The sequence below is a fragment of the Oryzias latipes genome, chromosome 7 (assembly GCF_002234675.1).
Source record: "Oryzias latipes chromosome 7, ASM223467v1".
NCBI classification, from domain to species: domain Eukaryota; kingdom Metazoa; phylum Chordata; class Actinopteri; order Beloniformes; family Adrianichthyidae; genus Oryzias; species Oryzias latipes.
In genome coordinates this window covers 9,528,079-9,544,957 of record NC_019865.2, presented here as the reverse complement: position 1 = coordinate 9,544,957, position 16,879 = coordinate 9,528,079, and the positions used below count along the sequence as shown (strand labels likewise).

The following is a 16,879-nucleotide window of genomic DNA, read 5'->3' as shown; positions in this document are numbered from 1 at the left end:
AGCTGTCCAGCGTAAGCACTGGCAGGAAGAATCCAATTTAAATTGCACTCTACCGGGAGATGGTATTGTTTCATTTTATGTGTGCTTTGACATTTCTGGCTGTTAATATAGAGTAAAATCCAGGCATATTTACATAAATATGGCATTAAACTGTATTAGAAATTAAGACCGACGCATTTTCTGTGGTGACTGCTTGGATGTGGGGAATGATTGAGTTTCTATGTTAAAAGGTTGAAAAGACAGTGCAAGCAGGATATGGAAACAAGAATGATATCTCGTGGTTATTGGTCTGGGTAAAAGCCTACATTTCCTGGAGTTTAAAAAAAAATCCTAAATAGCTTTACACAGCTAACACGAATTAAAATGTGTGGCTAGAAAGAGTTATGTTTAAAAAAAGCCCTTTAATTTAAATAAAAACAAAGACTTGGTATTTCTGAGAGCATCAAAAGCATATTTTACTGTTGCTTTCTTCTGGATTTGTTAAAGACAGAAAAGACACTTTGATAACCAGTTCCCAAAGAGAAATAGAAATAAAAATTAAAAATGACATTATTTTGAGAATTTATTTTTATTATTCTAAAAAAAAATGTGTTTTTGTTATTACTTTCATTTATCCTTTACTAAATGTGGGGGAAAAACCGCTGTTAATGAAGCAAAATTATTTTGAATGAAAAAGTAGTAATTTGATTATTTTATTGATATGTTTATATGAAAGCAGAAGAAAAAAATTAATCAATTTCATGACTTATGGAATAACAGTGATGCTGAAGTTTTTGCAGCTTCGTTGCTGAATTACTGTTTTACTCAAGTATACTTCCTGCTTGGTGTTTCATTGCTCCTATCTATGCTCTCTTTATGATCAATGTCCTCATGCAAATCAAGAGTTCTTGCTTATATCTACAGTGGAAATAATTTTCCAAAATAAATCTGCAATAAAGCATCATAAATATTTCATGGACTTTAAGTGCCGTAAGAGCAAACCATTTTGGATGGTGGAGCTCCACAAATATTGAAGCAAAGCTTCGGAGGGGAAAAAGAAAAAAGATGACGTCCAGCATGACATCATTTGGTTGAGTAGAGGTTTTGGAAGTATCCACCAGCAGATTAGGAACCTGGCTGTCAATAATGACTCTAAAAGACGAAGAAATTTCAAAAGATATTAAGAATCATTGCAGTCACATGAGATGTGTGTAGCAGCAGCCGGCAAACATAGATTTGGTCTCAGGTTACGCTCCCTTGTCACAGAGCTTTTAGGCTCACTTTTCACTGTTTGGCTGCTCTAATGCTGCAGTCTAAGTCCCCCAGCACAGTAGAGGTACAGTCCCTTAAGTACTTGCTAAAATAAAAACACTCATTGCAAAGAGTTAATCTGAGGTAAAGGTGCACACTCTCGCTATACGTAATATTACTACACAGCCGCGACTTCAACGTAGCGCTAAACTAAACTGACTCTAGTAAGCTGGGTGTACTAAATCTATTTAAACTTTCTTTTGTTTTTGAAACATATGAATACATTGCAACAAAAAGTAAAACCTCAGCAATATGCTCATATCTTTTTGCATCCAGAAAACCTCAATATGCAGTGCCTCAAATTTACAATAACCATTAAATTAAGCAAAAGGGTTAAAATGCTGGAAGGCGATATTGATAATTCCATTGAAAACTCAGAGGGAGTTTGTCAATATTAATTTTCCTAAACCCAAAGGAGCTTCGCAACCCTGATGCCATTTATTCACAGGGCCTGAATCATGTTCTTTGAAGCTAAATCGACCCTGATTAGTACCCGCAGGGCAAAGAGCTATGGCCCCAATTTTTAACCCTCACAGACAAATCTTACTAGAACTAAAACGGGAAAAAAGAGCCATCCGTATGCAAAGATACCTACTGCTTCCAGTGCTGACTAAAAATTCTCACCTTTATTCTTCAAGAAGGATTTCCTGGTTAACAGTGGACTCTGACGTACTTTTGGGTTTTGTAGAAATTTTACAGCCGTGGCAACCTGCGGGGGAAAAAAAACCTTTACGATACAATAAAGCATGTAGGTGAAGACGAGCTGTGGAAAGAACAGAAGCTTTTAACAATGCGTACAACTGTCTAAAACTTCCTTTTAAAAAGGTTCATTATAAATCAAGCTCCACCAAAAAAAGAAAAGAAACTCATAAATGGATTGGATTTGATAGTTGCTTTTATGTGCCCCCCCCCCCACCCAGCAGTGAGGAAAAAGACCACCTGACCACTTTCCTGCTAAATGTGGGGAATGACCAAATCAGCAGTTATAAAATTAGCCCATCAAGAGTGCCGGACAAATGGAGTATGGAGCTTAATTTGCTATTACCCTCTTAAAGACAAACTTCCATTCTTAAGTGCGCAGTGGAAGAAAATCTATACTTAATGCAGAGGTGATCATTTGTATCTAATAACTTCAGAATCCTAGGCCTAAAACTTCTGTAATTCTTCCAGTTAAAAACCTGCCATGATCAAATCACGCTGCCTCACTGTTGTAATGACTTGAAACGTTAATGCACCAGAACGTTAAATAGCATCAGAACATCAGTAGTTTTAAGTGCATTGCGTTCATCGATTCTATTATGTTTTCCTGTGAGATGCACCTTAATTTTCCAACCAGTATGCATTTCCAAGAATTGGGAGGGAGAAAAAAAAATCTTTCTCAAATGGCATTAAAACAAACTGGGAACCATGAAGTGGCGCCTCCTATAACAGTTAAATATGTAAGAACAGAGAGAAAGGAAAAACAGTGGATAGGAGGTTTGGATGACTTATTATCGCACCTGTGGTCCCCTTGATTCAATTGTAAAAGTCATCCCTCTAATAGCTTGAAAGGTTTTGATTACTCTTCTTTTCTCTTAGTGTTGAAAGACATGAAGTGATTGAGCGCCCTGCCAGTGGTAATTCATTTTGGGTAATGCATTGCATATAGTATGAACCTGTTTCAATCCAAAAGAATTGCAGTTGAATTTGTCCAAGGGGCAGGAGTGGCATGGATGGTGTTTAAAAAGATGCCTTTTTTTAAAACAAACTTTCATTGGGCTTTATGGAACAGGCATTGGTTGAAACTTCTAAAAAAAGTGGTTTTATGACTTTTGGTAGTCTATAACACACTTTAAAGAAGTGTAGAAACAAATGCTATGCACCCGTAATTACAATGAAGAAACGCCTGATGTGCAGTCATTTTATCAAAAAGTTGCAGATTTTTCCCATGGGAACAAGACACAATTTATTTAGACACTAATCAACCATTTCACAGCGACACTACCATGACCTTGAGGTACACAAGGGGTTAAGCAAGAGGTATGGAATTTCCAGGATGTCTATATGCTGAGAGCTTAATAAAGTCAGTCACCCGGAACCTTCATTGTGACAACCAGATTAAATCATTTGCATGGTGAACCCCCAACTGATGTTCTGGGCCAAAAGATACAGCAAAAGTGAAAGAAAAAAAAATCTTTCCATAACCTCCTGGCAAGGCTCTAAGTGATCAGATAAGTGAGTAAAGACCTGGCTGGTGGTTAAGGTAAAAACCAGAGGTGATAAACACATTAAAATTGAATATTCTAATTTTCATTCCAGTAAACAACAAAGTGATGGGAGTCTAAGGAGAGATAATGACCTAATAGAGTCAGAATATGCTGAATTAGCATTTGTTGTTCAAATTCCCTTGAAATTTGGGAAGCCCAGTATCGACAAGAAAACTGTATTACTGTTAACAGGTACGATACTTTTGGACCGCAGCTTGCTCAGCGGCAAACTAATGAAGCAAATGTCCATTTGGTTAAAACTGTAGTGGTAGATCTTCAGGGAGGAGAAAAGTGCACTTCTTAGCAGATGACACAGATGCTTTACACAAGTTCCACCCAGACATCTCAATCAATTATAACCACATTGCACATATTTCACTCTTGTTATTGACTTATGGATTACCCTGTTATAGTGTTGGGTAGCATATGACTGGGCTTTTAGGAGGATAAGATGAATAATAGTACAACTTGCATTTGTGTTTGTAGTGTTAATTACTTCAGCAAAAAAGACAAATGTTCTTCATTGCAGGAAACTAGTATATATTTGTTTTGCTGTTAACAATAACTTGACTCCTTACTAAAGCTTACTGTAAAGCTTTAACTACTAATGTATCAAAGTGCTCCATGTCAAGAGCAATAATCTTTGCAAACCAGATAACCAATAAAGTGTCAGGTAAAGCCAAAAAAGAGGTGAAAACTCAATCACAGGAATAGATAACATTAACCAACTCACTTAAAGAGAGTGAACTTGATGAACAGACGAGATTAGAAAAATGTTATTGAGTTTGAATTGGAGCCGACTTTTGTGCTGCACTAGTCGGAAAATTACAGCAGTGATATCTTGAATAGTGATAAAATGAGTGTGAAATATGGTTATGTTCGAACCACACGGATGGACGCTTTAGGAAATCCATGTAACCAGTTGTAGATGTTTGCTCTAACTAGCAACAGCACTTAACTACCCCATAGAGCTAGAGCTATGGGTTTTTGCATTGGGTGTGAGTTACAGAGCATGATGAGCCAGTAAAATAACAACTGATAGTTTCTTAAGACATAAGGGTTATTTTAGTCCAAAAGATAACAGAAAAGTCCTATTAAATCTGTGTAAATCAAATATAAAAGGATTTTTAAGTAATTATTTGTTTAGTGCTGAATTAAACAGCAACAAAATAGAAATTCAGAGAAAGTGCTACTGACTTTTCTTTAAGACTGAGATCAAGTTTCTTAATAATAAATGTTGACCAAAAGCTGCAATGAAATGTTCCATTAAAATGTCCCAGAAAACTATTCTAAACCTATCCACGAAGGGCTTTCAAAGATGGTGCGACAAGCTTTTTTGCTGTATTTCCAGGAAGATTTCTTTTAAAAATGTATGAAATTCACGATTGAACAAAAAGTTGGTCTGTGGATGAAACGAAGGAGCTAAAAGGAAATCATTAGCAAGTATAGGATTTGGTCTCAGTGTGAATCAATTCATTCGAAATTGCCCTGGCCTGTACATTTGTAGAGAAGTGCCCCTGATATAATAACAGACTGATAGACACGAACAAAAATTGTGTTAGGCTAGTCTCAAATTTCCCCCCCAAACACACATTTGAAGGACCAAAAGCAAGAGAAAGTGTGAGACGGCAAAAAATGAAGCTCTATATTAATTTGGTGCTCTCATGGACGATTTGCTATCAGGGGCAGCTGTCTTAAATGACTTAACCCAATACCTTTCTGATATCAGAGCCCTGCCAGGAAGGAATTAAGTTTTAATGCAATTATTGTATTTCCTTTGGTTTCCTGACTGCTTGATGTGGCCACCAGTGCTTTTTAATCTTTTTAAAAGAGCAGCTTTAAATGCCCTTCTAATTGTGACATCTTTCCCGCATTAATGTGACCTTTAGTGGAGGACGCAAGGCCTCATGGGAGCAGCTACAGGGAATTATTGACCCTGAGAGATATCAGGAAGTGAGGTGCGGGCCCCAGCATTCAGCTAACATTCAGTTGTTCAGACACTTCAGAAGCTTCAAGGCCCACATTGAAAATTAACCCTTCTGAAAACGTTTGGTTTCTTGCTTCACTATGTCTTTTACTATTTTAACCAATGCCTTTCCAAAAAATATAAAATGAAATTACTATATCTACCCCTTCATCCACAAATTTGTTTCTATATGCAAACATAACAGAAAATTACAGAACCTATATCATGCAAAATCAACTTTGAGCTTTTAAGTTTATGTAAGGGTTAATGGCCATCGAAGCCTCTGCGTCTGACGGTTGCTTCCGCGAAGTGCGTTAAAAAGTGATAATGCACACTTTGAAGGCCTTTAACCAGCTTATACCAGGGTCACTTACAAAAGCAATAAATATTAAGCATTTTTTAGTCCTTAATTCTTGTTTTTTTTCCCCCGATTTGGATCGCTTTTCGCACAAAACGCGGACTATTTGTTACGTGTTGCAGCGCGTAACAAATAGTCCGCGTCGCGCCAGTGATCTTTCCGATGGGTTAAATAAAGCATCAGTTCAGAGAGAAAGTTCTCCTCTTACCACTTGTTTTTGTCCAAATGATGAAGCAAAATCCTTTTTTAAAGAAGCCGGCGCAGTGATACAAAACATTTAAGTTAGGTGACCGGAACTTCATTTTTCACCATGCGGTTATCCTGTGGTCACTTCTGTGCACACCCAGCAGCCAATCAGAATCGAGTATTCACCCGGACCATGGTATAATATAATGTTATTTCCATACAAAAAAACAACACCATAGAAGTATTCCTCTAAAAAGGTATTCTCTGAGCACCAGCCTGTCCCAACCTGCAAAAACGTCACATTGTGACGTCACTAAGCTAAGAACAGCCCCTTCCAGGAAGAGTTTGCGCTACCCACTTTCTCTACGGAGCTAGATATGCACAGTATGCACATTCATCGTTGAAAAAGTTATGTTGTTGTTTGTTTTTGTGGAAAAACGCAGACATGCAGCCGAGGTCGGCTCTAGGTTGACGTTATGACATGGGCGGGACTCACATGGAGTGAAAGCCGGTTCCTAAAGATCAAGTCCTCTTACTTCCAGGTAGGAAGAGGAGCTGCAAAAATAACTAATATTTCATAGAAAAACAGTTTTTAGAGTGCCAAATCTAATACATTATCATACATAATGATATATATATATATATATATATATATATATATATATATATATATATATATATATATATATATATATATATATATATATATATATATATATATAAATATATATATATACTCTGAAAGGCTTAAGAAATCCCCAACCTTTTTCAGGCCACGGACCTGGGTTTTTTTCAGCTTCCAGTTTCGTTAACTTTTGTGGGTAAACTTTGTCTTCATCCTCTGTCAAATGTCTGGAGCTGCTTTAACTTTATTTGTACAATATATTTTGTGTAGGAATCTTTAAAATGTGACATTAAAATTCGACCCATAACTGTCAAAGTGGAAGCTAAAAAATATGGCACAGCAAAATCCGCCTTGTCTGACTATAGGATGCAACAGTCACATAAAAGAAAAGCAGTCACTAAAACATGAATCCACCATCTGAGCAAATTTATTAGCAGCATCCTCATAATATTAGACATAAGTTTGCTGAATATTATGTAGAGTGGGCTTGGCATGTGGGAACAAATGTCGCATATATATATTTCTAGTAAAGGCAGTTTTCTTATTTCTCGGAAGTCTAAGGCCCTTTTTCTGTTTCCTTTCTGGCTTTTTTCAATTTAGCGGTCGGCGCAGTCAGTTTAAGTAGCGGAGGTATTTTCATCGCATGATCGAGAAAGAAGGATTTGGATGTGGTGGGGAGAATCTGGTAGTAAACCAAAGTAAAAAAATCAAGTTGTAAATAAAATGGAAAAAAAGGTGGATGTGTTTTTTGTGCAGCCAGGTAATAATTGTCCCATGTGCCGGTAACCCCAGCATTACAGTATCGCTGAAAGATGGGCCTTCTTTAACTCCCCAGGCAGAAAAACTGCAACCTAAATGAGTTTTGCTGCGGTTTGAAAGTTTAAAACACAATGGGTTGGTGTTCTGTACATTTTACTCGTCAAATGTCGATTTTTATTGAATAAATGACCCTAACTTTTCATATTTAAAGGTCGAAGTCAACATGTCTGTTCCTGAAAAGGGGTCATGGAAAACTTCATTGACATTTGCTATGCAAAAGTTTAAAAATAACATACAGCGCTGTATCAATGTCAGTGTCAGAGCCATGGGCAAGACAACAAACACGATGACATCAAAAGCACATTATGCAATATTTGTTGAGGGGGGGCAGTTGGTGGACGGAACCCATGCTTTTTTTTTTCCAAGACCACTGCATGAACAGACCAAACTTTCCGATCAGCAACCATTTCTCTATCAACGTTCTGTCAAAGCATAAGGTGGAAAAGTTGTGTAGGTTTAGCTGAGAAATGCTTTAAGCAGAGTACTTTTGATCAACGAAAGAGTAAAAAGAAAGAAAAAAAAACTTAGTGCAAAAAAAACATGATTAAGATTCATTTTGTTTTATTATTGAATGCAAATTACAGTAGTAATGTTTAATGAAAAACATTAATTTCTTGAAAATGGTAAAAAAAAGAAAAAGAAAAAAGGATGAGTGGAGTGCAGGGTTGAGAAAGCACTTGCCAGTACCAACAAGTGTTTCTTAAACAACATGAATCAAAAGAACAAAGTGATGCCTTTCTTTGAGGATAAACGTGTGGTACACAGCCTGCTTAGCTTGAGAGATATGATACCAAGCTAAGTCTGACATTTCTTCATGTGTAACTGTCAGTGGTGCTGCCTGGGGTTACCTTGCTTTGCTAAACTGGTGAGACAGATGACCGTTTAGATAAGGATATCCCAAGTGGTGGCCTGAAAGCCCTGAGAGCCCACATGACTGAAGAGGAGCAGCCTCGACAGTGACACCTCCCTTTCACTCACTTTGGGCAAAAATACTTTTATAGCTCACATATTCCTTTTAATTCAGGTAAAAGGCTCAAACCATGAGCACAGAGCTGCTCTGAGAGATGAGGGTCATCAGAGATTAACCCATGGCACTTTAGCAGTAGGGGGGGTGCACAAGGGGAGTCGCAGTCAAAGCACAACAAACTACTTAGCTACCACAAAACATTCCTGCCCCTTCTCAGCTGCAATCCAGTAATGGATACTTCCTCAGCTCCTCGATTGGTCAAAATGTTTTCATACAATAATTTAATTCAGAAACACATTTACAAAGCACAAGTAATCAATTTTAATTAGTTGATTTTTTTTCATTCGCATAAAATTTAATGTACTGCCATCGATCTCCTTTGTTCTTTAATGCAGTGCCTCTTTCCTGTAATTTGAAGCTTTCTTTTTCTTTTTTTTTTTTCTTTTCTAGCCAGTGATGACAACCTTTGACAAGCAGCTTTGCATGCTTTTAATGCTTTGATTCTTTTTTTTATGCATGCGACAGGAAATAAAGATTTCCATGATGATTTTATACAGTTCGACTGTTTTCATGATGAGGTTTTTAAAAAGTGTGTCAAAAAAGTTTCGCCTAGAAATGAGACAGGTTTATCAGAAAAGGCCGAAGTTTGGAAAAAAATATTTTGACTTGCACATACACTGAGTCATAAGTACCGGTACACATAATTTTACCCTTCTTTCAAAAACAGAAAGTAAAATAGCCACCAAATCGTGCAAGTAAAATATGTACTTTTGTCCTGGCGCTACCTTAAGTGAGCTTAATGAAATCTAGAACTTTAATCTTAAAAGTTCCTGTAAGAGTTTCAGGTGAAACTTTAAATAGTTTTGGAGTGACTACTACAAAAAGCTAAAAACTAAAGATATAAACTATTTGCTTTTTTAATTGTGGTTTTAAAATTTTGTTTTAAATACTTGTGTTCTTTATGTTCTGCAATAAGTGTAATCAAAATTTAAGTAAAAAAAAGTTCAGTTAAAAAAAGGTTTGAAAAGTTTTTCTGGGTAAGAACAAATAAAGTCTGTTTGATAACACAAAGGAGCATGCAGGATTTTTTTTAAACTGCTGCTGCTTTGGGTGTTGTCCTCCGCATCATCAATGTCCGCTGGCCTTTCACATCCAATTAGTTGATTGAGGCAAAACGCAAGCGGCACCACCGGCAAATAACATGAAGCTTGTGTCTGAGCGACACACCAAAAGAAGATGTGTTGCGGTGTCAGAAGAGGAGCTGCCTCCGTCACAAGCAACTTCCAGTGACAAGCCTATCCTCCTCTGTTGGTCCAAACTGCTTCTCTTAGTGAGCGAGGATGCATCCGCCCACAGACGCACACACACCAGTGAATACACACAGCAATGCAAGTCGAATTCCACCGGCTTGATAGGCAAATAAAGCACTAAGGTGGGTTGGAGACGGAGTGAGTTGGCATCAGCTTTGGTTGCAGGTTGCCATCCGGCCAAATTGACTAATAAAACTAAAATAGAGAGGCCAATGACAACAGAGCAAAAGGTGTGCTTTTATTGATCAAATTATTCCGTCTTGAGTACACTGTACCTTTGGATGAGACTATGCTTACAAAGGCAACTCGACAGATTGTGACATTCCAGTGACATTGTAATCGTGTGTCAACTCTTCTCCAGTCAATAGGCTGAATGCACTAATCATGTGTCTTGGATCAGCAATTTCATGGTCTTCAAAGGGGGCCAGGGATTGGTGGCATGACCCTCCACACAGGATGAGACCCCCCTCTTTCCTTCACAAGTCCCAAAGACAGGAGGGAAGGCGGAAAAGATTTTTGAGGAGGAGATACATCGGGGCAGCGGACAGAGCCAGAGAAGATGAACATCGCCATCTACTGGCCACGCGTGGAGCTATGTGGGGGGAGGAAAGTCTGGCAGTTTACCCTTGCGGGCTGTCTTTTTTACTGAGACCTGTCAGAAACGTTTAGCCACACTTGCTACAACAATGGGCCACACATCTACACTGGGAGACAAGTCAGCATGAAATCATCATCAAAGGAGGAAACTTAAGGCAGCAGTGTCGTCCTTTAATTCTTATAGCCAGTCAGTAACAGATCACTTCAAGCCATAAATAAAAATGTTAAGTGAAACCCTGCTTCTGGAAGTGTCCACATACCAAACCCTCTTCAAGGCTGGAAAAAGTGTCTCTTTCCTCTTACTAAGTTTAGTCACAAAGAACACAGAAACACCTCATTAGGTTGTCGAAGTTCTCGATTACGTTTCTAAAGTCCTTAGTTTCCACAACGCGAAACTCAGAAAAAGCAAAGACAAAAGTAAGATCTAGACATAAATCCTTTCTAAGAAATCAAACGAGAAGTTTCAGGTTAGATGCATGTCTATTCTTTAAGGCTGCAAGGAGCACAAACACACATTGTACGCCACAGCTATACAACACCCACTCCCTTTGTGAGTGCGCAACAACTAGAATCGGTGGTCAAAGTTTATGGTATTAACACCAGTCTTCATGCTGGGGAATGTAACATGTTTTACCAGCCTCCTCAAAAAGAATGAGGACAAGAGACAACTCACCGCTATAATGTCACACAGGGTGGCGTGTTACAGCAAAGGGGCTGAGCTGGCAAGCAGCTCAGCAGCAGACGCACACCTGTTCTGACATTTTCTGTCGACCTTGACACAGAAAACACATGACAATGCCACTCTCTGCATTTTAAAAGTACACTGTGTTTTACCAAGTTCTTTCACGTCCCCTTTTTTCTCTGCACAGAGTTGGAAATCCGTTTCCACACACTTTTAGAGGGATTATATTGCTCAAAAGCTTTAAGGAGGCACAAACATGAGGAATGTTTTGCAGTAACAAAGAAAAAGAAAAAGAACAAGAACTTAACAAAAACACAACATCTGAGTCTCACTTCCCCTGAATGCCAACTGTTTGCTCTTTCAAAATGGTCGACAGCTATCAGTACTTTCACAGAAAATACAATCCAGATAAGAATTACATCGTTTTCTCCTCACTACATTTTGATGGAATAATTGTTGTCCACACCGTTTTTTAAGCTTATGACAGAACTTTTGAAATTATCTTTCTAAGTTTTATATAAAAAAGAAAGCTGGAGATAGTAGGCAGTGGAGACAGTCTAGACACCAGGTGTTGGATAACTGTTGGTTGTTGACGAACCAAACTCTCCTGATCTATGCACAAGCTGCCATGAGGAGGTCTGCACACATTTTCCTTTTGCTACAGGAAAAAACAAGGAAATGTCAACATTTAACAAAACATGCATACCCCATCCGTTTTAACCATTGTGCTATCCTAGGCACTTTGACATTGGGAGTTGGATCATCTAGACCCACTAGACAGTGCTCTGAACCTTTTTTCTTCAATGATTTGTGATCTTCACTGGTGTCCATGGATTACATTAAATCCTCTCCACCTCTGTCATGGTAGGGAGAACACGTCATTGGTCATTTTTAACCCCATAGGATAGCACAAGGGTTAAGTAGTAAAGAGTGCAAAGGAACTACAATTTAAAGATGTCAAACACAAACTTATAGCTAGAAAATTCAGAATTAGTTAATTGAAACAAAGATGACATGAGAAAGTGCAGCTAAATTTGCAATAGAGGAAATTTGCTTTAAAATGAGTAGAACAGTGTGCAAAGAAAACCACGTGTCAGGTGATGCATGTGCTGCTTTTATTTCCAGAAAAAATAAAGTTGTTTAAAAATGACATCATTCTCACTTGCAAAGAGATGAATAACGAGCCCTTATACTTTCTTTCTGAGAAGTTGAATATGTTGCCAATACACGTCCTATCCACATCAATGCTAAATTATATCTAGTAACTCTGCTTAAGCTGTTTTTCTTTTAACAGTATTCTGCCACTTCCATTTTATCCTACACCATAAAACACTTTTTTTGGTTAGATTTCCCAGATAAAGTCCCAATCTCAAAGCCCCACACAGAAGAAAATAAAGAATAAATCGCTAAAACACGATTAGCATTTTGCTTTCATTATTTTTAATCAAACCCAGACAACTGACACATATTAATTAATATCCATTACCAGTATTTTGCCCCTCTCCAAGAGAAGACGTTCATAGGAAAAGAAGCAATTAACTTAACAAAATATTCAAAAAAAAAAAAAGGGTTACAGAAATCTCTGATAAATGTCATGTGAGGTCCCATCTAAATGTAAGAAGTGCAATACATTCTTGCCGTCATATTCCATTAAACTGCTATTACAGTCCTGATAGAACTATTAGTCACTACATTATTAATAACAACAATGTATCTACATTTTTGGTGTACAAGCCCGCTTTCAGGCAATAATTTATGAAGGCAACTTCAAATATGTTCTAACGTTCTCCATCCAGGCTCTTTTGTGTTTATTATTGATTGTGAAAACAGTCAAAATCTCAAGTATCCCCCTGCCCTTCCCCTACGACTTAATGTATTGGAGTGGGCTGTTTACATTAAAGGACTGAAATGAAGTGCATTTACATCTGAAGCATAAGTTCATAATTTACATTCCAACATTTATTAGAGGTGACAAACGAGCATTTGGTCCACTCTTTCTTTTCCACAATGCAGCACTCATTCAATCCATATAAATTACAGCTGGGCGAGGGCTTGCACGACCAAATTATTTTATTATATGTATGGCTGTATAACTCTATAGGGGGTTACTAAGACAAACTGGGAATTACTTGATTAGGCAAACTGTGGTTAACAAAGACTGAAATATGAGAGGGAGTGTTAAGCCAATCAAATTTTAGCATAAATGTTTGGCCCTCTGTCAAAAACTCCAACATCTACAGATCCCAGTGCAGAGGCTTTTATACCGCCGTATAACTGGAGTTCACCGTGCCATTCTTTTAAACAATATAGAGAGCTCTTTCAAATATTGCTCCACCAATAATTTACACTTAGCTAGCAATCATTTGATTCAATTAAAGAAACTTGCCTAAAAGGCAGTGTTATATTACATAATTAGACAGGGCAGAATTTTCACAAGTGCACAATTCACTGAGGGGATTCAAGGATTTGAACAAATATCTGGCGCTGCAGGGAAGCTTGCTGACAAATTAACAGCTAATAACTTACTGGGAAGCCAGATAAAAGGGAAAAAAAATGTTCCCCAAAGTGTCAATTACAAATAATTTTGCCTCTGATTTCTAAACATGTGAAAGCAGGGTAAGCTAAAGGGAACTCTAAATAGCATGCCAGCATTGCGTAATTCAGATTTTTTTCTCCTCTCTGGGTGCATGCATTCAGTTATCCGGCAAGAAGCAGCCAGTTTTTAACCCTGTAACCTGCTGGTTCTACTATATACAATAGGCCTGCACAATAAATCGCAAATGTAGCGTTATCGCGCTATCAAGCAGTGGAATTCGCATATCGCAAAAGCCGTGTTAAATGTGCTAAAACAATCTTATGGCAGCTTATAATATTTAACAAATTAAATAAATCCCTTTATGCATTTGACCAATCGAAGGGACTCTTTTATATCATTGACCAATCGCATTGAACCCTTTTATGTTTGATGCTAGCCTCCTATGTAGACGAGGGTCATTTGTAGTGTAATTTAAGTGAAGTCGTCTCTTATTTAAATTAAACTGTTGCAGTAAAATGGAAATGATGTATTTAGATGTTTTGCTATTTGTTCATTTATCACAAGTTATATCGTCATCACAATACTGATCACTAATATCCCAAATCGTGGCTTTTCCTCATATCGTGGAGCGCTGATATACAACGCGAGCTGGTTTGAGAGGAGGGGACAGCTGGGAGTAGGGGCCGTCCGAATAACGGAGGGATTCAATCAAATACCCATTCATTCAAATCAAAAAAACTCACAAAAAGGATGCTGACAAATCAAAGGGTCTCAGTACCTGAATTACCATAGTCATTTACTTAATAAAACCAGGATGCTTCCTGTCAATCAAGAACCATCGCATTCCCCATTTGTGGCGGAAAGCCACCGTAATTGCTTCTCATACTAATCAACGCAACTTGTGTAATTATGCCTTGAAAGTGACATTGGAGGCAGAGAGCGATGTGAGCAGTCTTGACAGCAGAGACATCTCAGATTCATCGGGAGATTTCCAGCCTCGCTGCGAGGAGACAAGCCACTCTCAGACCAAGTTACTCACTAGAGCAGTTTACAACCATAAACACAAAGAAAAGACGATAAATCAAGCTGAAGTAATTACAAAGCAGAATGGAGTGTATAAAGGAAGCTTAGCTCAATAAGACCACTTTCCCAAGTATATTGAGGCAAAATGACTACACTGTAATTAAAGCGAGGTCATATTTCTATCATTTCCTAAGTAAACATATTGTGACAGTTCACTAAATTGTGGGAGAATAGGAAATTACAGCTCTGTTGCCCAGCCCCTCGAATACTGGCTGCAACAAAAAAAAAATCTAGAAATAAAGTCCTAAGTATTCATTAAAGTTTATTGAATTGAGCTTAATCACAGAATTTACATGTGTCTTCAAAATGAACTTCGCATAAAAAGAGCCTCAGCATTCCACTGAGCGCTGCAGAGCTTTCCAAACCATATTCCCAGGATGCATCTGTCACTCGTCACTCTGTGGCCCAGCCAGGAAGGTCAGAGTGAGGTCAAAGGCCTGCAACAAATTAAAGACCTGCGAGCTGAAACGTGACTTTATCTGCATAAAAATGCAACTAATATGGATATACAACTATGACGGTTTGTTCCTCTCCAAAATGTATCCACTGGGAACCCGAAGAGGCGTTCGAGATTATGTTGAACAAAAGGTTTTTGAAAATGTGTTTTTTGTGTGTGATGGAAATGCAGAGCGTCTTTGGTTGAGCGTAAGAGACAAAAATGACGAAAAGAAAACACCTTTTAAAGATGGGTTGGTCTCATGTGTGCTTGTCCTTTTCAAAGAAGTGGGTGGAACCACCGGGAAAGGAGAAGTCAGCGACATCAAAAAGAAGTCAACTGACAAATCTGGCACACTATGAGTAGAAAAAGCTTAACGATTTCAACTGCTAACAGAAACAAAGTTGAAAGATTTATGGCTCATGAAAAAAAAAATGAAAAAAGTTCAGACGGCAGAAAAACCAAAATCCCTATCTGTGTCATTCCTCTGTCATGACCTCCAAACTAGAGTGTATGTTCAAGTCAAAGTGTTAAAAATGCTCTTTTGTGGGCAAATATGAGCAAAACAAGTACAGTTACTGGCATAGAAAACGGTGGCTTTTACAGGAAAACTCAGTGTGATTCACCCTCTGTGTTCAACTCTAGTGAGTCAAAAAGTGTGACCTGCACTCAAACAAGAAGTCACAGCCAGCAGCTGTAAACTCATTTTCCCCATCCAAGCCAGCAACGTCGGCAGGACCAAGAAGATGTGCTCCGAGCATGCACGATAAATCTGACGTGAAATCATAATCATAAAAGCAATTAGCTGACCCTGCGCCGCTCGTCCTTGGACATGACAGTGAGATTTCATACAGAGTCCTCTAAGGAGGCAGGCTGCAGGGTTGGGTGAGATGGGAGGGGGGGGAGAGAAAGTGCAACACAGCAACAATAAAATAGAAGGCCCTTCTTGTGTCATTAACCACAGAAACAAACAACGTGTGATGCACAAGAAGTGCTGCGAAACAGAGAATTGAGCTTTTGTGCTTTTTACGGAGAAAACCCAAACCCAACCACGCCCACTGCTGGAACTGTGGTCGCCGCATGCTTCTTTGGTAAAATCTGAGAGCACAGTCACACACTCATTCCTGTACATCATATACCTGCACATAAGCCAATGGCATTACCTTTGGCATCTAAAACTAACAACTGATGTAAAATTAAACAACAAATAAAGCAAACGAGATGATTCAACACATGCATTCAGTGTGCGCTGCTGAGAGGGCGCAGCAAGACCTTAATTCAAGGTGACAGGAGACAGAACAAGTTGATCTGCTTGACATTCTTCTTTTAAGAGAAACATATCTCCTTTTCACAACCTTGCATGCATGCACATGCACGGGCAGTTTCTCCTCATCACTTCCAATCCAGTAATTACAAGCAGCCAAAGTAGCGGCTGCCACCTAGTGACCATCTTCTCCAATAATCATGAAATATCTCTATGGCTCGCGCCCCCACTTGGACCATAACTCTCCTTTACTGCAGACAGCTCCAATAAAGGATTACAATTACAATTAAAGTAATGAGCAAAGAAGAAAAAAAAAGGAAATCTTGGAAAAGGTTCCCTTGACTAACTAAATGGTAGCCAAGTTTCTGGACAGAATAGTGTTAACAATATCTGACTCATTTACAGCCTCTCATTTCTTATTCGGCCATGTTGAAAAATGTCCAAAGAGTAAAAAAAAAGAAAAAAGTAATAGCTCTAAAAGTGATGAATGTAAAATAAAATGATATTTGAATTC

General features: G+C 38.2%; 1 protein-coding gene across 2 annotated transcripts in view; it reads right to left on the bottom strand.

Moving 5' to 3' along the window:
• pex14 (peroxisomal biogenesis factor 14) overlaps positions 1–16,879 on the bottom strand; it is a 57,973-nt gene that overhangs the window by 27,724 nt on the left and 13,370 nt on the right. For both annotated transcript variants that reach the window (XM_004070660.3, XM_020704551.1), the window contains exon 3: positions 1,915–1,999. In XM_004070660.3, coding sequence (XP_004070708.1) covers positions 1,915–1,999 — 85 coding nt within the window. The remainder of the gene's footprint in view (positions 1–1,914; positions 2,000–16,879) is intronic.